Source organism: Megalops cyprinoides, chromosome 18, assembly GCF_013368585.1.
Source record: "Megalops cyprinoides isolate fMegCyp1 chromosome 18, fMegCyp1.pri, whole genome shotgun sequence".
In the NCBI taxonomy this organism is placed as follows: Eukaryota; Metazoa; Chordata; class Actinopteri; order Elopiformes; family Megalopidae; genus Megalops; species Megalops cyprinoides.
In genome coordinates, this window is record NC_050600.1 from 26274363 (window position 1) to 26296475 (window position 22113).

The 22113-nt window shown below is 40.5% G+C and overlaps 1 protein-coding gene across 3 annotated transcripts; it reads right to left on the reverse strand.

Annotated features, from left to right (window-relative positions):
• Positions 1-816: 816 nt before the first annotated feature.
• tlx2 (T cell leukemia homeobox 2) lies at positions 817-19419 on the reverse strand. Of its 3 annotated transcripts, XM_036551320.1 has the most exons (5): positions 18353-19419; positions 7258-7473; positions 5754-5991; positions 2231-2411; positions 817-1519 (listed from the first exon to the last, which is right to left on the reverse strand). In XM_036551320.1, exons 1-5 carry the CDS (start codon positions 18843-18845, stop codon positions 1508-1510), a joined length of 1140 nt encoding a protein of 379 aa, XP_036407213.1. In that variant the 5' UTR covers positions 18846-19419; the 3' UTR covers positions 817-1507. The 3 variants fall into 3 exon arrangements, with proteins under 3 accessions (XP_036407213.1, XP_036407212.1, XP_036407214.1); XM_036551319.1 differs by lacking the exon at positions 817-1519 and having other exon boundaries at positions 2013-2411; XM_036551321.1 differs by lacking the exons at positions 817-1519; positions 7258-7473 and having other exon boundaries at positions 2013-2411.
• Positions 19420-22113: the final 2694 nt, after the last annotated feature.

Genomic DNA, 22113 nt, shown 5'->3' on the forward strand with positions numbered 1-22113 from the left:
ATTAAGCTTTATTTGAAAGTGAATAAATATTTTTAAATGCGAAAGATCCATGAAAATCGGAAATGCAAAACATGAGCTGGAAAACATGGTAAATGATTGCTAACCATCAGCCAAAGTGGAAAATGTCCAGTGCCTAACATTGAAATTGTCTGAAATAAAGTCTGAGAGACTTCGGTCTGGGAAGTGGGCGAGAAGGGGGCATTATTTAATCTCTAAAAAATTGATTCATTTCAAACACTAAATTTAATGTCTTGCACATGGGACTAAAATAAATGCTGTTCTTCAAATGCTGTCATGACAATTCTGCTATTTTCAGGTAAAAGTGTGTATTTCAGATGCACCTGTATATTGCGGAGAGCGTGACTCACTCCTTGCTGAGCCCGAGCAGATGTTCTTCTCCTCCGCTGTACAGCTTGTTTTCAGGTCTGCAGGTCTGCAGTAAACTGAGGTAATCTGTCCGTAGGAAGCGTAATTTAGGAGGTAATGAACTGTGTGATCCAAACCCACTTCCCCTCCACTGAATTATCCACCCAGATCTTGCTGCGTCAGGGCATCAGGAATGAATATCTCTGTTTTCTACTGAATTTCAGGGTTACTGTGTGTACTTTGAGAGTGATTGCATCTTTTTCCTGGTGTTTGTGTGTGTGCTCTGTACAGCTGTGTCATGCAGGACTCTGGCAATAGGGGATGTGGAAGTTATCCCTGGGATTGGTTTATAGGTGCCTCCTGCTATGAGAAGCAGCGGATGATGTACATTTTCATCAGTGAGGACGGAGGCCATGTTTTGCTGTGGAAACACGCTGGAAACACGAGTTATCAAGGTGCAGTTCCTTGCAGACCTGTTCACTCCCTTGCTTGTGCTGATGCGTCTCTATGAGTGGCAATACAGTGACCTGTCTCAAAATAACAGAGTTTGATGGGTCCATGCTGGGGTTTCTAACCAAGCCTTAAATTCAATTTACAGCTGCATTGACATCGTTCAGTATGCAAGCAAGGTTGGAGCACACAATCTTCTGAGTCTGTGGCAGTACTTCTGAGGAACTGGCAAAGCCAAAACAAGGCCTCCATCTGGCAATGTCACAATGACGTTCAACACAAAGCACATTGGTGGGATTGATGCAGTAAAAATGTCACAACTACCTCCACCTCACAGAGTGAGTGACTCAAAAGTGCACATACAGACACATATGGAACCTGTGTGACATATGTCCATGAAATCCAAGGGGGAAGTGAGAGGGGGTAACCTGCAGGCCAGCCTTGAGTGAGTCAGGCTTGAGGATAGAATCTGTCAAATGTTTCAGATTAGTTCCCCCCCAGATTAGTTCTACCCTCTGTGGGACACACATTTGAAGATGAGCTCCGTCCAGGTGGACACACATTTGAAGATGAGCTCTGCCCTCTGTTGGACAGACATTTGAAGATTAGCTCAGCCCTCTGTTAGATGGATGGTTGAAGATTAGCTCCGCCTTCCGTTAGACGGATGGTTGAAGATTAGCTCCGCCCTCTGTTAGACGGACAGCTGAAGGGAAAGCGAAAACCTTGTGTGAGGTAAGCAATACTGGACAGATCCAGGTAGGAAAAAAATCATGGCGGATTAAAATACAGATGTCACAAAGAGTTTGTCTGCTTCGTCCATTTTAATGGAACTCAAACACCACATAATTTTTCATGCCCGTATTTTGGTGCACACACATACAAAAAATGGATTACTTGGCATTCTAAGATATACACATTAGTAGGTATATCAATAAAGGTCCCCTCATTGTGTTGCTATGACAATGTTGTTGCCATCCTTTACAATGAGGAATGAACAGCTGCATGAATATACAAAATAAAATACTGAATTGTTTCCAGTCAATTACATCTCTTCAGTAATGAGAAAAATTCACACACAATCAACCACCCACACAGAAATGTATACACACATGTGAAAACATGCACACTCACACACGCTCATACAAACACACACACACACACACACACACCTGCCCTCACAGGTCAGGTACCCCCTTCTCAGTTTTAATGTCACACATCCAATGCAAATCATGGCACAGGGAAGGAGTTTTGCTGTCTGCATGGCTCTGAGGGGCACATCCTCCAACATCCTGTCCATGTCCTCACACAGACTCCTCCCGCCCGTAAGTGCTGTCTGCTACAGAATGCCCCACCCCCTCCCCTTCCCCGGCTGCTCGTGTCAGACCACAGAAGCGACAGAGGTGACGGAGGCCACCTTATTGTCCTCGGCCCAGGGCTGCAGGTTCTGCAGGGCGTAGAGGGAGGAGTTGTGCAGGCACAGTGGGTCCTGCTGCAGGGGCTGGTTCAGGGTCTTCTGAAAGGCCTCTTGCTGCAGCTGCAGCATCAGCCGGTTGGCCTGCTGCCTCTCTGCCTCCCGCTCCTCTGCAGTCTGCCTCCTGGTGGCCAGAGGGGGGATAAGGGTTACAAGGGTTATTCTCCCTCTGCCTCAAAGACATTGGTTTTGGCCCCTAATGACTGTCCACACACTAAGTGGTTCATTAACAACATTTTACCACTAGAGGTCCAGGATAAAACAAACGGGGAAAGGATACAATCTGTTCTTCTGGTTTTCTCTTTGTAGTTTAGTGCACTACACATCATCACATCCTGCCATTTTTGCCCTTCCACTACCATTTTCACCAAGCCATGAAGTGCTTCCTGGTTAAGAAAACCGTCCTGGTTACAGCTGAATTAGGTACAGTTAATGAATATGGTCTTGTGTTTGACAAGTATGAACAAACAACCCTTTGACAGTATTAAACAGGAGTAAGGACTGATGATGGACCATACATAAAATATAAAAACATCTGAAAAGAGTGTTTGAATGTATCATATCATTATATCACTATTTTTATATTTGTTTTTATTCCTACATTCACATTGTAGTTGTAAGATGATACATAGGCACAGTAGATATCTTAACCTATGACATAATACATCAGCCCACACGCCCAGTTGTTATGGCACAGAGGAACAGGATGTGTTCACTGGAAGCCACAGCTACTTTGACAGGAATCCCACTGAACCATGCATGGTGAGCCTTTTCAGTGTGACTAGCTTTCCATGGCTGATCTGTTTCATTTGTACAACTAGCATCTCTCACCACAGATGAGGGCTTCTATAAAGCATTTTTCATTTGAACCTATAGCAGCAGATAATTACACCATTATACTTCTGGGAAGCTAAGAAGGCCACACCTCAGGAGCCAGGACTGATGCCAGGTCATTCTCTCATTTGTCCTATTCTTTTGTTCTTTCTTTCTTTTTTCTTTTTACAAAACAGTGTTTTTTTTTTTTGAAGTTGCAAAAAACATTATCTTTAGTGATAAATATTCACAAATCTTTCTGGATGCTATACCAAGTCATTTGTTAACAAGAAATGAAAGATTAGATAAGTAATAAAATTATTAATATTTATAATTGGCACAGCGCAACTGGGAAAAAAAATTAGATATACTATCACCAGGATTATCTTATTTAATTATCGATTATCTATCTGATTATCTATCTGATTATTTTCTTTAATTTCTAAAGCTATCAGCCCATCCACTTAAAATCAAAAGTGAGAAACATTAATACCTGTGTACACAACAAATAATATGTAATATAGCTGGGAGGTCTTGTAATAACTGTAGGCTACAGTTTAATAAGAAACAGTGTTTGTAGAGAACCCATAAGTGTATGACTTAAGTCATAAGCAGGATGACTTAGCTTTGGTAACCATGTCTATCAATATTATTTTTATTAACCATTAAAGACATTTATAAAAACATAATTAACACCTATTGAAGTCCCTGTCCTGAAATACACATCACTCTCAACCTACAAAGGACTTCACACTTTGCACTGCAAACCAATCAACTCATACTCATTGCATGAAATGTGTATGAGAAACATCCATAAACTGTCAGTGATCTATAAGCACCGCTACACCGTGGGCTTTGTCTCCACCCTCCTTGGTCTCATTCTGGAAGTACCCATCCAACACATGTTTTGCCCTCTTCAGTTTGGCGATTTCAGAATTCTCTGGAGAGCTACCTAAAACTAAAGAACGCCCACCCCAGTGTTGAGCGGACACAGGGGTAGCCGTATTGATGTGTGGTGTCTGATGCACACAACAGTAATATTTTATTGAGAGCCCAAGAGCGAGGATGCACTCAGACAAAATGAGTTTAGTTCTATTACTTTCCCAGCAGGAACCTGCTGGTAAGATCTTTGTTTTGTTTGCTGTAGGTCTGGTTAGCGTGCCCTCGCCTTGGCAAATCCCAGCTAACTTCCAGCCCCTTTCCCTCCCAAAGCCTGTTTATAAAACCAAAGGTATAAAAGCCTCGTTCTAATTCAATTGTGCACTGCTTTATTTTTAAAGGGGCGTATGATAGGTTGAGTGAATTAGGATAGTGTTACTTTGGTGAACAATGTTTTCCATTATTCAGACCACTAAGTCAATATTGCTTTGGACAGCAATGCCTGGACTGCCTTTTAGAAGCAATGGCCTGTTTCTTGGGAGGTTTTTTTGCTTTGTCAAAGGTATTTGTTCCCTCCCAAAAAAATGCTTTTTAAAAAAGTAGGCGATCTAAGCAAAGGTATGCTAATGTTTTTGTTAGCGGGTGGGGGGGCTCAGTGAATATTTGAGGGGAATAATCTTGTCTGGCTGCTGGTCTTGTAATCAGCTGTTGGGAGTTTTCTGTCTGTAAATATGCCAGCTGGCCTCCCCTGGTCTTGAAAGAGGAAAAATGTCTGAAGGATGAAGGATCTGTCTTTATCCTGTCTGAGAAAAGGCAGGGTTGCCCCTCTGCTGGCCACTGTGTGTGTGTGTGTCTGTGTGTGTGTGTGTGTGGGGGGGGGTTACATTCCAGGTTCTACTGCTCTCTCTGAATGTCTGAAAATCTCTGGGCTGAGAGGCCTGACTGTTTCAATATGACAGTAACACAGAGCCTACTCACGCCACTGGAAAGCAACCATGTGTTTTATAGTTAGAGAGACATTTACTGTATTTCAACTAAACTGAATGTGCCTGTGTTGACATTTTTAAACTTACATTATTTCAAACTGTATTTTTGCTTTTTATATATACAATTTAGCAAGTGGGTTATTTCACCACTACCAAATTGTCACAACAAAAGACTTTTTGGAAATTACTATGGATAAGAAAAACTACCATTGTAATAGAGATGATAAAGTTATGATTTAGCATGCGTGTTCATACAAGAATTATGTTTAAGAACATCTGTCCTGCATCTTGTATAGATGAATAAATTGCATAAATAAATCAAATACTGTTGAGTGCAAGTAGAGCCCTAAGACCCAGGTTAGAAACTGACTGTTTCATCTGCTGGCAGTGACCAAGATCCCACAGCAGTGGAGTGAATTGGCCTTATTCCACAGGGGAGAGAAGCGGCCTTATTCCACAGGGGAGAGAAGTGGGTGGGTTGGCAGGGGTTTCCTTGTGTCACTGCTCTCAGGCACCCCGCTACTTGTCAGGCACCTACAAGTTGCTTTGATGATATCAGGGGTGTAGTGCCCATCCTTCAATTGTTGCCCACTTAAGAGTGGTGCACTGTGTGACTTTGGCTGTGTGTGAGTGTATCAGCGGATTGCTGATTGGTTCAGTGCTGCTGTGTGAGTGCAGAGGTTACTGTGGTGAGGTGAGCGAAATGCACAACTAGATATTCCAAACAGATCTGTATAGAGGGGAAATAAGCAGACAAGCTTTGAATGACTGATTAAAGGCAGGCCTACCTCCACTTCGTCCTCCTGTTCTGAAACCAAGTCTTGACCTGTGCGTCGGTCATCTTCAGGTTCTTGGCCAGCGTGGCGCGCTCGGCTGACGCTAAGTACTTCTGCCGGTGGAATCGCTTCTCCAGCTCACAGATCTGCACGCGACTGAAGGAGGTCCGCGGCTTTTTCCTCTTGGGCGGCGTCCGGTTCTGATAGGGGTGCCCGATCCGACGGGTGACAGAGAATGGCGACAGGGCCGCTGTCAGGAGGACGGGACAAACACATGTCTGTCGGTGTCAAAGCCAGATGTTTCCACTGTTTCCCTTGACAAGTCTAGATGTTCTATAGACAAGCCACATGACTGAGCCAGATGTTCTAATCATGTGTCACCTGTATCAACATATCATTAATTTAGACATTATGCAAAAACACGTTTACTGTAGCGTGTATATCCAGAGATGTGTAAAAAATGAGTATAGTTACTGAGTAAAACAACACTGTTGTTTTTATCCTGAGTTTAAAATGAGTGACACCCATTTTTATTGAAAATGTATTACAAGCCAGTTCCAAGATGCCACTAGGCCACTGTTTCTATGCCATACTTTTTTTATTTTGAAAACAGAATTGAAATGTTCAGATAATTTTTTTTTTTGTTTTCTGAGGGCCCATTTTTAAAGGTACAGAAATCTGACTAAGCACAAATTGTTACTCTTTGGAAAAAAAGAAATGCTGTAATATTCTTCAGCACCTATTTTACCTGTGCTAAGAGTCTGTGATTCTTGTGCATATAGATTGTGTGCATATAATCTACTATGAATGTGATTTATTTAATTTATTTTGATTTATTTTTTTTAAATTGTATGGTAAAGATGCCACCCAGATATGTTGGTAGGGAATGTCCTCAAATCACTAGATATGTCACACTCAGTTATGACCAAAGAATGAAGAGATATGGTACACACATTGACATAGTATGTGCATTATATGGACAGCTAATGAACCTGAGATAGTGAGAGATGGGGAGAATACAGTGCATTTCTGTGGATGTGAAAATTACAATACTTTAAAGTACTGTGGAAGTCAGATTGGAGGTAATCGTGTCAGATTCCTTAACAGACAGCATTCTGCATTTACAAAAAAAAGAAAGACTCACAGACCTTTTAAATATTTTCCCTCTTTACACAAAAAAAAAACATAAAGACTACTAATAGCACGTTCTTCATTTAGGTCCATTCACAGGATAACAACATTGTCACAACACAAAAACAGATAATAAATCACCAAATTTTTGAAAAACTGGCTTGCAGCAGATGCAACTTGCATGCGATAAGTAGCTTGTTCACATTTTGTCTGTATGTGAGTTAGACTTACAGAGGTTGGGCCACTGGACCAAAAAAATCCTTACAAAGCGTCTTTGTGGGGAAGGCTGTTCAGACGAAATGAGGGGGCAGGGACAGGGCGGGGCGGAGGGATGGTTGGTGAAGGGGGGGAAACAAAGGACCGCGGGTCCTCGGGGGTCACTCACCTGGGCATGCGCCCTTGAGAAAGGGGTAGTCCAGGAGGGGACTAGCATCTCGCAGCAGAGCGAGATCAGGGTAACAGTGTTTGGCTAACGCTTCCATGGAGCTCCAGACGGGGGCCCCGCTCAGCTCCCCCTCGGAAACAGGGCGGAGGCCGGCCAGGGATGGGGGCCCCGCCCTGCTGCACGGGCCTCCCACCGGTGCATCCGCTGCCTGCTCCGCTACAGAACAACAGAGGGAGACAGAGTCAGGGTCCCCGTGCAGGGTCTGATGGGAATTTGGAGGAGGGGGCCAATAATAATATTTGGCTGTTATTTTTAGGATAATATTCAATGAAGGAAACTCCACATACAGCCATGGCTGCTTCTGACAGGCTGCTGTGTTGTGCTTTTCTTACAATAACTGCCGTTATTCTTTGCTTTCTGTAATTATCCCCCCACCCCCACCCCCTTTTTTCCTTTGTTCAGCTTTGCTTTCATTTCATTTATTGCTTCTCATTTTTATTCATTTCTGTGTTTTTTTAATTCATGTTAATGCTCTGTAATTTACTCCAGTGCTGTATGGGGACCTAGATGAAGAACGTCATTGAGATGATACTCAAACAGCCAACATTTCAAAGTGATAAATTGTTGCTTAATTGTTGGATCATTTGCACTGATTGAATACAAAAAAATACAATAATCCATTTATTTAGTAGTAAAATACAATGGTACCATAATTATATGTTTTCATTTATGTTAAGCGGCTAATTTCCGTATGTAAAATTGAACCATTTCACTTTTCTGTTGGCCTACCTTTGCTGCTTAGAGAGTGTCTTTCAGTGGTTAGTAGTGCTTTAGTTTAATTTGGTCAACACAGTCTATTCGTATGGCAATTTTTCTCAGGCACATCACATAGTGGTTGTTTGTATTTAAATTCAAAGGAGCAAAAAACGAACATGCCCTTACATAACGTTTGTAGACTTAAGATGACGCCACCAATTCAGTCTGTGAGGAGTCTTCGCAAGGAAACCCCAGACGGACAACCACACTTTACAATTGTAGCCTACTTGTGTCCTTTTTTCTTTGAAGCTTTAAAAACGTTTTAAATGGAACAATGTAATTTCAGGATGGATATCTGTATTTTTACCTGTAAGTCGCTACACACGCACATCGTTTCACATCGTCATTAGTAACTGTGGGATTTTAAGATTTTTAAGAGTTTTCCCCTCTTGACCCATTTGCAACCAAAAGTACACACTCGGCACTCGTCTGGGAGCCCAAATGCCGCTCGGAGAAAAGACGAGCGATCTCACTATATCCCTGGCAGGTGATTGTATTGTCGGATAAACAATGTATTTTTCGCTGTCAGAGAGAGCACCAGGAGCCACAACGCATATGAAAACATCTGCGATCACGTCCCACAGGAGCGGCGGCGCTGCGCAGGGAGATTGATGATCCGCATTCAGTGAGAGCAATCAAAATTCATCCGCACTAAAGACGCTTTAGGGGTTGATGGGAAGTAAGCCTGCTCCGTTGGCACTTAGATGAACAGCGTTTGAAGTGATCCCTGACACCAGGATATTAATCTCCTGTGACCAGCGCCAAAATGATGTGCCAAAATTAGCCATTAATTAAAAACAAGGAGGAAAAATAGCCTTAATAACGAAGGTAAAGTGACATTTTCACAACAACTGATGCCTGGATGGTGCAATATGATACAGGCCATTGTCAGGTTTCAGAACCTTGAAATGTTTGCATTTTGAAGTAATAGATCTACGGTCCCTGGAAGTGTAGCCCGAGAGAGAGAGCAAAAGCGAAAAAAAAAACAGAAGGTGGACTAGCCTTAAGAATTTAATGGAGGATTTGCTGTTGTTAGCCCAACCATAAAAGTGGATGGGTCAACAGTTCAGGTTCAGAAACACAGAGAATGCATTATGTGGGGTTTCAACCCAGGAATAGATTGCAACATGCTGCAGATTTAAGAAAGGAGTATAAGGTCAAGAAACAGGCCTACACAGACACGTTCACATGCAATCGAAGTCAAATATCATGCTCAAAGCAGCAATGTGGCCATCAGCACACAAGGGAGCTAGGGCCTGGTCATGATATGTCACTATTTTTATCTGTGTTAAGTCAGGTGGAGGAAGGTCTCCAACACATCTGTATTGCTTCATTTGCAGTGATTACTGTTACAATAAAGCCAAATAAACAACAAATAATTGAAAAAAGACCAATTTTTCAGTATTGTCTCACATACAATTGTTTGTTTGTGTGTGTGTGTGTGTGTGTGTGTGTGTGTGTGTGTGTGTGTGTGCAAACTGAAAATGCCAAGCACAGTTCTTTATGATTGAACTTGGCCTTTGTAAGAGTGACTCCTGGTTTTTGTAAAATAAAACACAAACTGGCAAGTGGAAACATGGGTACTGAAAGCACAGGAAAGCAAGCCTTCTATGCTGCCACACACTCACACATAATGGCTCTGGTCTGGGATAAGCATGTCCCCTCCAGAACTGGGGCCCAAACAATCTGAAAAGCATCCGATTGTCACACTAAGGTATCTGAGTGCTACAGCAAACAATTCATCCACTGATGCCACTGGTCACAAACCTGTCTGTTCATCCAAAGATCTCCGCGGCTTCCCAAGCCAAACTGCAAACAAAATCAATTTTTCTTAAATTGCAGGTAAGTAAATTGTTTGTCACCATCCATCAAGGTGAGTATTATTTGAACCATCAGAGAACATTGTTGAGTATTTCCAAAGGGGATTAACCAATTAAATCTTTCTTTGCCTTTGTAGCTTGATGTAATAACCCTAAACTGCTCGACAGATCGGAATTGGCATTAAAAATGATAAACTCATTGGGAACTTAATTTTGGGATGATTAAGATCTCATTTGCCAAATAACAACTTAATATTTCCCTTTTGTACGTGTGATTGATTTCAAACATGTCGTACACCAAATCCAGATCTTATTTTAACATCGTATTTTAGGTTGGTTTATATTTCTTTCAGCAATACTTTTAACGCCAGTGTTTCTGTCCGCCTAAACATCACACAGCTAAATTTTGCGTTCTGTAAAAGAGCAGGAAATCTGCTCCGTGGCTGTATTGCTGCGTAGTGCATGCCTTTTGTTTAAAGCATTAATACGTAATATTAAAAAGCACTTTATACTGTGCTGATTTTTTTTCCTTTCAAAATGTTTACCATAAATTTCCATTATTTGTTTTCTTAAAAGATATTTACTCGGCATGTAACGCCTTTTTACTCATGCAAATCGAAAAATAGACGTAATTGCTTTTTGACCTACGCAATAAAGATTCTGGGGCCTGAGACGTTTTCCCCCTTCGACATCATTTCACTTGAAATCTGTTTAATTTTGAGATGACCATGGCATTCGAGTCCCGCAGCTCAGCAGGGGTTAGCGATACTCACTTGAAGATAAATCTCTCATTAGCACGTCATTATCTCTAGCCCGAACTATCATTAACACTACAGAACCGCGTTTAACAGGAAATAAAGCTCCTCTTTCCAAATCACTCAGGGGCTTTGCCGAGAGAATACTAAATGATCTGTGCGAGTAATAAAATTTACTATCAGCATATCAAAGAATAAATGCTGCCGTAGAGAAATTGCGGCCCATAACAGAATCATTTCTACTTAATAACACTTTCTTGCGACAAGGCCCCCCTTTCCCATTGCGAATATTACCTTTGTTGCAATCTAATAAATATATCTGTAAAAGATTCAAAGGGGGATATTGAAATATACCAGCAACATCTATTGCTATTTATTAAACGGCTGGGCGAAGCACAGTTTTATGCCGCTGTCATTACATTTTGCCTTTAGACTGGGAATTGAACCACCAAAGAGCTCTTTGGAAAATAAACAGCCTCAGCGACAACCAGTAAATCGTCTTTACTTTGCAGAAGCCAGGGAAGGTTATCTTTCCCCGACGTCAGTGTCATTGCCACCGTCATCACATGCATTCTGGCCCACATAAATTTGTATTTATTTGTAGGAGAAGCCATTACCGATCCTTTAAGATGCGGGGGGCCCACCCCCAACTACATAGAGAATTCTCAATCTCCCCAAAAACACTCTCTCGTGGGTCCCCTGTGGCAACGCACCTACAAACATGCGGGTAACGGCACCTCTGAGCAGCGGCCGTTGGCTTTTGAACCAAATTAAGCGTCGCAATCCGTGTATTACCCCCGCTTCTGCACAGACTGCTCAGCCGCAGGCGAATGGCCGCGGCCTACTTGTCCTCTCTCTCACGTTCTCTCTGGCAAGGTCTTTCGCCTTCCGTTAATGGACAGGGCAGAGAGAAGCAATCTCCGGTGCGCCTGAGTCAACATCATCTCTGCCAGCACAAGAGAAAAAGTGCACACTCTGCAAAGGCTTCTTATCTTCTCAACATTTGATGTAGGTTTGTTCAGTAATTATTTCAACAGCTTTTACACTTAACGCTGTAGCAAAATGTGTCATAAATTGGACCTTTTGCACCTATACGAGATTCACACTAAATTGATAGGTCTTACTACAAAAAGTTAGTAACGTCAGAATATTTTGTGTTAGGCCTACTACATTAATATCCTTCACATTTTGATTACCTTAAGGTTATTCATTACACAATATTACTATTGATGCAATTTTACAACGTTTTTTCAAATTCTAACAAAAATCTGGGACAATGAAATGAACTGTAAGATTAAAATATCCACATAATTTATTTTAAACACGAAAACGACTGAACTTACCACTTCCTAATATAAGCATTTTCACGCAGGCATATTGCAGGTGTCTACTATAAATATTTATGGATTTTCCCTGTCCATTTGCCTAGTGAACACAAATATGTTGCCAATCGTGTTACAAAACAGCTCTGCGCTCTTTTCTTAAACTTTTTTTTAAATGAACTATTATAAGCAGGCATTACTAATATACATAACTGCAAGTCTTATATGTCTTATGCATACGCAAAATATAATACATAAAAGAGAATTATTAGTCCTGCATTTTTTATTTTCCTGGACTAGCCAACATTTCCACGAGAATGGCGAGTAAAAATGTTCAGCAGTAAAATTCTTGTGTCAGGTACAGTACATATTTATCCACACAATTTTCTGCGCCTTAGAAGGTGCTACTGAAACCAGCTGTGTTTGTTGACTTAAAAGGACAAGCCTGTTTAAGCACTCAACTTCATAAACTGCCAAGAAGTCTCCCCTACAAAAAACACCCAAAGTGTATCGTTTCAGCGCATCTCCAACCCGCCAGACATGTCCGGTCTGTGACGAATATCAAATCGCTGCCTCGTGCCAGGCCTGTGGGCCGTTATATCTGTGCTGTGACACTTGCGGTGAGCTCTGGCGTTGCAATTTAATATCAACGGGAAAGCATTTGAAAATGAGATGACTTCTCTAGCTTCTCTAGGAAAAAGAATCGTTTAGCTATACAGACCTTCTCCTTTTCTGAAACTACCACCAAACAATGGAGTTGAAAGAAGTTTATTTTAATGCAGTTATGGTGGCGTGTTCAATCATCCATGTTCTTTGCGGTACACATTCACTCTCTGTGAGAAATTTCAGAACCATTACTATTCCAACAAAAATACTTAATTTTTTGCCATTATCAATCTTATTTTCCCTGGGACAACTCAGGTATGAAATACGGAAAATTCTATGGACTGAAAATTCCATGGCTTTTATTTTGGGGAAATACAATAATATGAATCTACCTGATCATTTATTGTTCAGATCACATGAAAGCATATGGTCAAAAAACACAATGAAGTGAAGCACGTGGAGAATTCATTCCTTCGTGTGCTGCTGGATACGCCGAGGCTCTCAAAAATTAACTGAAGATGAACCCCATTAAACGAATGGCCCTCTGTGACTATGAATAGAGCAGATAAGAATATTTACATCAGAGCTTTTTCAGTTGACATATCAATCCCTGTCCTGAATAATTAATGAGGAAAGCCCAGCTTTGTGAATATTTAATGCGCAGAAATCCATATTCTTCCTCATTTTCATCGGTGTAAATATGTCCGACGTCAGAACAGAGGCTAACTCGCATTGCTCGGGCTGAAAGAAAGTAAATATAATTCCGAAGAGGGAAACAAACACTATTCAGTTCCAAGGGGACATGCGACGCGACATTGTGTCTCAACGAACTTTTCACACTGGTCAGTCAGGATTTCGTGTTAAACAAACGTTTATTAAAGAAAGTAATGAATGCCAAAAAGCGTGCGCTAGAACAACATTTAAATCTTCTCTTTTGAAAGTGTCCAGGTTTCAAGATGTAATAAGATGTTGGTATATCAGCGCACTACATAAAGTTTGACTCTCAAACAGGTACCGCAGTGTCAATGCAAAGATACAGGATCTATTGGTACAGGATATCATTTTTTACGTGCCGACAAAACGTGGCACGCGCGTGAGACCACAATTCAGTGTTCTTAGAAACCTACGGCGTGCACGTTTTTTTTTTTTTTGTTACAGTAGGTCTACCTGCATACCATGAATGCAAAAGAGAGCCATGAACCCTGTCTTAATTTAAACAGACTCTTCAGACTACAGTCTTACTCGTATATGCTTGAAAAGGGGAAATACGTGATTTCAGAAATAGCTTCAGCAGGGCTATATAATTTATTTTATTTCGCCAGTAAATTTCATTTGAAATATTCAGCTAATTTGCGTAGTTTATAAAAACTCCAAATATACACAGATAGACACGCATAATAAAATGTATCCATAAAGTATGCGATCATATCAACTCTGCAAATACATTCGATACACAAATATTACAGGGCAGTGATATGAGGTTTACATGCCCCTGTCCCAGTTTACTTTCGAAAGGGGTATTGCTTTAAATAGAGGGACAACATGCCCTGAGAAAACATAACAAGAGAATATATTCTGAGGCGCAAAGGGACATCTGAACGGATTGACAAAAAATCTGTGAAATCTGTAATAGCTACACCCTTGTGATAAGGGGAAGAGTTGGGGTGAATTCTTTATGTTGTTTTCGAGAGAATCTGAAACGGAAGATAAATATTTGGAAATCATTTTTGCATGGCAAACAAACCCACATGTCATTTCTGTTTCTGATCGTTTTTTGCATTTCAGGATATTGTTGTTACATTACAGTTGGGGCTGTTTTGTTAAATATGCCTTTCGTAACAATTCGCAACATCACCCACTACCGCTAGGTTTCGGCGGTTTTGTGGCTTGCGCTCTAATGAGGAAGGCCGTCTTTTTATTCTCACTCCGTCCGATCGACTTAATTCACATTTGATATGATTTCTGGTTTTATGTCTTCATTCCTTTGGATTTGCAGACCTTATATCAACATTCATAATTTTGGAGAACTGCTGTGATTCGTTTTTATGCTGTCAACAAAAACGGTTTTATTTTTTAAAGACCATCCATATGCATGTATATATAGCTGTATGGCAGTATGATACAATCTGTAAATACGACAGTGGGAACAACTGAATTTAGTCAGTGCCCACTGACAAAAATACAAGTAACTCAAATAAATATAAGGAAGTGTGCAGCAGAACTGCCAAAGCACGAGATGTTCTCATTAGATCTACATCAAAGAACTCTGAAGGCATTAATTAGCACTTTTGATTCATTCATATACGTGCAACCATCAAGGTGAAAGCGAGATCTCAGAAATTCCAGCGATTCATTCACCAACGCCGAATCAATGCCGCCACTGTTGTTCCCGATGACGCAAGTTACCAGTCAGTCCGTGTCGAACGCAATCGGATCATTAATATTCTCACTGAATGAACACGTACGGCGAATCCTGATTACCATTACCGCGTCCTCCGCGGGGTGGGGAAATAACTGACAGGTTATGCGCAAGGCTAGCAGTTCAACGCCATTTATTTTTAGACGACGAAAAGCGCGAGTGGCGTCATTGTCGTCCACAGAAATTGGAGGAGAAGCAGTAGCTGGTGTCTGTTTATGCTGACAGAATATGTCCCAGGGCCCAGATTACATCCCACCCTCTGCCAATAACACATTACATTGCTCGATGGCAGATGTCTGTTTATTTATTTATTTATTTATTTGCTACAGGCCGTACGCCTCTACTTGACTCGGGAGCCTTGGCAGAGCACTAGGCTGATCATCCTTAGATCTTAGGCCAGTCTTTTGTTTGACAGCTTTGCTCTCCGTGTAACCAATCTTTTTTTCATTGTTTTGGCGTGGCTTCAAATGAAAAGCGCACGTGGACCATTTTGAACTCAGACCATTAGTGCACTAACACTTCCATGACCAGCCAGGGCCCCAAACAGCAAAACTGGATTCACACACACAGCTTTGTGTATATTTTGCACTTACATGCCATCTGAGCCTTCATAATATTTGAGAGGTTTTTTTGATGGAACCGTAGTCAACACAAAACTATCTTTTGATGAAGTTGTTGTTGAGGGAAACTGTGAAAGTCTGAGCTTACAGTTTACAGTTTTGAGTCTGTCATTGCGTATGGGATTTCCTTTAACCCTACAGTAATATATAATGTTCTAAAAATTTTATCTACGAATGACTGTCGTACAGTATATCCTGTACTGTTTAAGTGGGTATAAATTGGAAAGATTTCAAATTGGCGTTTTTTACTTCTAATTGTCGCAAAAGACAAACTTGTTGTTATTATAAGAATGATGATGATGATTATTATTATTATTGTTATTATTATTGTTGTTGTTGTTGTGTGCAACAACGTCTGAAATGAAAGCATCACCATTTTAAGGAACACACAGAAATGGTTCTTCATTGTGTGTTGTAACGAAACAAAAACGCTCTTGGAGCATGGACAATTCTTTATCATTATAAAATATTCAAAAATATTGAAAATAGACCACTAAAGCCAAAATATTTACAAATAACACCAAGATAACGGTGTAAATGCGATCGTCTGCGTTCCTGGGCAGCCATAGCGGTGCAGTGCTGTTTGGATTTAGTAGGCCTACGTGGGTTGAAAATGAAACTCCGCGCTCGGCTTAATCACAGCAATTAATTTGTATTAATTCATTTAGTTGGTTAAATATGTTCAAATCACATCCGAAGCAGGTGTCTGTCTCTCCCTCCCTTTATTGGGCGCCATCACCCTTGTCATTTCCTATAATTACTGCAGAAAGCAACTTTACCACAGGCGCACCGGCAAAATGAGGAAACATACCTGCCACTTGTGATCATTGCAGACGCTAAAATATCGAGATCCTTGTAACAAAACGAGGCCTAAATAGAGTCCGTGTCTACAAATAGGCCTACATCTTTCCAGGTTTATCGTCCTAAAGGAATTATTCACAGTTGCTCGTTTACGTAGCTGTAAATATCAATAGCCTGCAAGTTGAAACCCTCTTTTAAAACTTTGACTTCATATCTCGGTGAAATGACATACCGGCAACGACTGTGTTTTTATGATTGCGGTTGTTGGTGCACGGTTACTAGGGCCGTTTTCACACGCAGTATTTCACTTGGTGTGTTTAACAAGGATATACTGTACATTTACGATAACTCCATCTGAGCTGGAAATGGAAATCACCGTGATATGGAAAAGATGTTCTGAGTAAAACAAAGATACAAGTTACATCGGTCCTTTCACACATTCGCCACACGACGGCTTAGTTGCATTGATATTCGTCATATTAATAGGCTACCGTATAACTATTGGCCACCTTAATTAGAAACCTCGACATTATTAGTCATCACAAATGCACATTCTCATATTTCATATGCACCGTAAGTCAATGCAAAGAGGGTAGAAATTACAAACAGGATATTAACTAGACTTTTCTAAAGCCTGATACACGAGGCATCCGTCCTTTCAACTTTAAGCACATTTTAAAAAGTACAACACTTAATGAATATCCATAGCCCCAGAGTAAAAGTGTCTTTATCGTAATATTTTGGGTTACAGCATTGTTCAGGTAACATTACTGGTAACATATTAAACCGCAATAATATCAAAACTACAAAGTGGCTCAGAATTGTTTTGGCAATAATGTTACCGTACACTTATAAATAATAATTTCTACACTTACAAAAGCCCCCCCCAAAAAAAAAACAAGAACTCATGACTTGCCTCTATTTAATAATCCCGTGTTTTAAATATCAGAAATGTTTGAAGCCGATAAGCATCACGAACTTCTAAAAATATCATTGCAAACATGTATATTTTCTCTCAAATGCTAAATGTAAAACCATCAGAACAACAGCCGGGCAGCAAATACAATTAAGCTGAGTGTGTCATATATAATTCATTCTAATAATAATTTTGGAATGCCCAATGTATCTTAATAGGACATGCATGACCCTCAACCGTCCATTCCAAAATTCAAATGAATATTAACGTTATCTATAAATCTGTGAGCATGTAGAGTACATGCTATCTAACATAACAAAATGTTAAAGAGCGCAATTGAAAAAAAAATGACGAGCAGTTTCTGAGTAGTATTTGCCAATATGTATTTTCATACTCGGAAATAACTGAATTCCAACAATCATTTTGCCCGCTTTAGATGAATGAGGGTGAATGGGGTTAATAGATAACGTTATTCATTCATTTTAAGGTAAATTTATTTTCAATTCCTTTCGTTCAAAAACAGGAATTTGTCAATATAGGAATACCATTTAATCTTGTAACACCAAAGGAAGAATCTGATGGGTGAATGATGTAGTTTATTATTGGTCTTCAGCAAAAGTGCCTTACACCACCGTTAAAAACAGCACATAGTTTTATCTGTAGGCTCTTCACATTTTTTGATTTGGCAGCAAAAGTTATTTTTCTCTGATCCCTACAATTCACGCAAAAGTATGCACGTTTGTTGTGTACTCATTTACATGGCTTCTTGTTTATTACACCGAATCCTGCCACGTTTTCGTTTATTTGATATTTACCTTCAGATAGGCTACTAAGACGTCGTTTTGGTAAAAATAACGTTACCGTTTTTCGTCCTCGCAAAGTGTAGTATGAATTCCAGCACACTGCGGGTTTTGTGTTCTACAACACTTACATGCAGAAATATATTTTTTAAAAACGAAAGCAAAAATAATGCGTTTTTTTTTAGTCCAGCTGGCGAAAAGTAAGCAAGTCAAACCTTACCTGTCAATCTGTCTTTCGCAAACCGTCTACTGCTTTCCATCCAAGGAAACGTAAAGTTCGCCACGTTTCCCATGGTAGACACTGTTGGCACGGTGGGCATGCCGGCCGAGATACCCGCCGGATGAGTTGGGGGCGGTGGGTGGGGCGTTGGCGGCATCGGCCTGTGGGCCGGAACCCGAATCACCCCGCCAGCATTACCCGAGTTTACGTTAACGTTCATGTTCATGCTCACGTTCATGTTCATGTTGACATTGTAAGAACCCGCGAGTCCCGCGGCCATGGAGCAGGCCGGGTTATACACGCTGTTGTAGCCATTGCCGTAGACGTTGGAGGCCAGCGGGTAATCCGCGTCGCTGGTCCGGTTCGGCAACATGCAGCTGCTGGGCTGGTCCGTGCTGTTGAGGATCTGGTCGATCCCGAAACTGATAGGCTCATGTTGTTGGTGAGTCTGGTTGACTTCTTCAACCCCAGTATGTTCCATTGTTGTATTCATGTTCGCGTGTCAAATGACCTCACAAACGTTAAGAATATGATAAAATTTCTCGGTGCGCAATATACCAGAAGATTTCCTAAACACTCCGTAAAAGAATGCAATATAACGCTATATGTTTGTCTTCCCGTAAAACGTGAGCGACCAAATTACCTCTTGTGCTGCCATGAGACGTCCAGTAAAAAAACAGTTATTAAGAAACTCACAGTAAATAATCCATCTCGATAAATTCGGGAGTTGTGGACAGAAAGCGCAAATATCCATTATCTGCATGCATATCAGTAGATTCGGTTTGGTCACTTCGATGAGAGAACCAGCGTGGTTTCGCGCAAAACAGTGAGATACAGTACACGCTCGAACACAGCGTTCTTGAAACAAATCCGAAAAGTGAAGTTGCCAGATTGACGTGTAAATGTCTGTTCTCTGCTGCAGTGTTTGCAACAATTACAAGAGTTCTAGTTCCTGCCAAAGAGGGCATTTGCCGTGCATCTCTATCAAATCATACGATTACACCATATAAACAACTAATTGTACACTTGAATATTAATTGAGAAAGCGGAGGCTGCCGTACGTTAGTGCTTCCCGACGTGATTTTGAGCAGGTGAGACGCTGCTTCAGCCAAAACCCAGAGATTCGCCCTTCGATTGGCTGTACTATGTGAACCCCCCCCCCCCCCCACAGTTCTTAAAGCCACAGTTTCATTTATTCCACTTTTAATGCTCGATCTTTTCCGGATAGGAAAACATATCCCACGTGTGAATATAAACGTTGCAATTAAAGTGACGGTATTCTGTAAACCTATGAAAAAACTGCTCTCAATACAAACGTGCTTGTAAATTTCCTCTTGACACTACTGTGAATAAAGTAACAGCGTCATAGCAGCAGATGTTTGCTTCTCCATCACCCATCATTTGGACTCACGCACTAAAATTACCAGTGTTATACTATCACGCATATTTTGTGTAACATTTCTCACGTGATTAACAAAAGATTTGTCTTGAATTATTTGATCAAATTATTTTCGATTACGCATGTTCTTAAACAACACGTCGGGCCTAAACGCCTGTGCTTGAGTTACATTTCTACGAAGATATCAAGATCACACTGACTGTTTATGTATTCATATATCTAGTTACCTATGGAGTTAAATGTCCATCCTCTTACTGATATATTTTGCCTTTAGTGTAGACAATCTTTCGGCTAATATTGACACAGAGAATGCAACATGCAACATGCAAACAAGCCAAAAAAGTCCATCTACAACAATCCTGCAATTACTAGTAGTACTATTACTAATACCATCGTTACTATTACTGCTACGAACAGTCATTCTACAATTACCAATAACAAGAACAACAAAACAACAACAACAACATTAATAATAATAATTTCAAAAGTGAGCAATTATTTTGCAAGCCTGGTTCATGGAGTATTGGGCAGGAATGTCGAAAATTTGGAAGATCTAATCACTTATATTTTGGTTTACACATATTTAATATTAGCATAAGAGCGCAGCGGATTATAAGGGTGCTTCTATGGTATTTCATCTGTTTAATTGGATATTGTCACTAAATCGAATGAAGGGAACACAGAATTTCACCTGTGGCACCAATAAAGCTCCGTTTAGAAAGCCTGTGAAATTAAACTGCGTTAGTTTGTTATTTCAACATGTTCCTGAATAACTTAATTGTGAGTAAAGTTACAGACCAAACAGCTAAGATAATTTATCTTGTTGTTAGTATGGGTGGAAAATTAAATCAATACGCCAATCCACGATATTCGTAGGCCTAACTGTGATGACCCAGAATAGAAAAAAAAAACCTATTTCAGTTTGGTTTAAATCTTTAACAACAAAATTGGGAATGAAAGAGAGGGGAAAAAACTTTGACTGCTTCGGTGAACGGCTAACAGCGATGCTGATTGGCGCAAATAATTTAACCTTTCTCCGCCTGGAGCTAGACGAAGAATGGCTGGGTTTCAATTCAATAAAAATGAAAAATGGCTTATAATAAAACCGCAACACGGGGAAAACGAATTTAATATATCATCGTTTTATTACACACTTATTTCAGCTTTCGCGCGAATGAAAATATTTCTCAGGCGCTCAAGGTGGCTAGGGGGAAGAATAAAAATCAATTGTGTGTATTCGAATCTATATTAATAATGAACGTTGATACATATTTCAGACGGGATCGGAATGAGGCGAGGGTGCAGTGTTTCCAAAATAAGTGTCGGCTCTTAAACGTGATCGAATATAAGGAACGCTTACGCTGGGTTTTCAGGAAAAAATAACGCCTCTGTGCAGTTTAACCCAGTTGCTTTGAGAAAAGGCGAGCTTCTCCTGTTTGAAATTGGCTTACAATTAATGCATGTCGTTAGGTTGGATGGACTGATATTTACTGAAAATGATTGACATCTGTGCAGTATCAAAAGGCAGCAGAGTGTTTCGACGGCCAGGCAGTCGGCGCGCGTGTTTTACAGGTGGACGCGTGAACATTACATGACTTGTAACGTTTTCTCTCACTTGAAATTTACTCGCCTCTCTTTCCAGTGGTGCTCAGTGTTCAAGACGACAGCGATGATGCTCTCCTCTACAGGCTAGCAAGCGTGTGCAGAGGAACCGATCATGGTCATGCAGAATAAAAAATCGTGCATGCATGTACGCATATGAACCCCTGAATAAACATGAACGAGAGAGAAATAGGAAAGTGAAAAGACTGGTATTGTCTAGAGACACTCTTAAGACTTTCCCCACCACCATTTTGTTTATCTTATCTTAAAAATTTTAAATCTGATTTGGTGTTATTCCTTGTAATTTCACACTTTTCATTTTATCTTCTCTATTATTTTCCGTTTCTCTCTTTTTTTGCATAATGCAATAATGACTTTTATGATAAATGACGTGTCCAGTTCATGACGAGGAATCTGGATCTGATGCAGCCGTCCTTAATTGTATTTTTCTTGGGCTCAGATATTGGCCTCTATTAAATTAAATTTCAAAAGAGCAAACGATCCTTCACTGTGCTTTCTGACATTTCGGCGTCTAACGAGTTATTTTCGTCAACAGCGAATGCAAACACTAATCCGAGTCAACCACGAGGCAAAATGTTATATACTAATTAGTTTATATTTTAATTATTTCGAGTACTAAGAGGGAGTATGGTAATTGCACCTGGCAGCTCGCACCTACCTAACCCGTGTTTCATTTAATTACATGCGTTTAACCGTCCCTGCTAAAATTAAACTAATTAATATAAAGTCAAAGCATAGT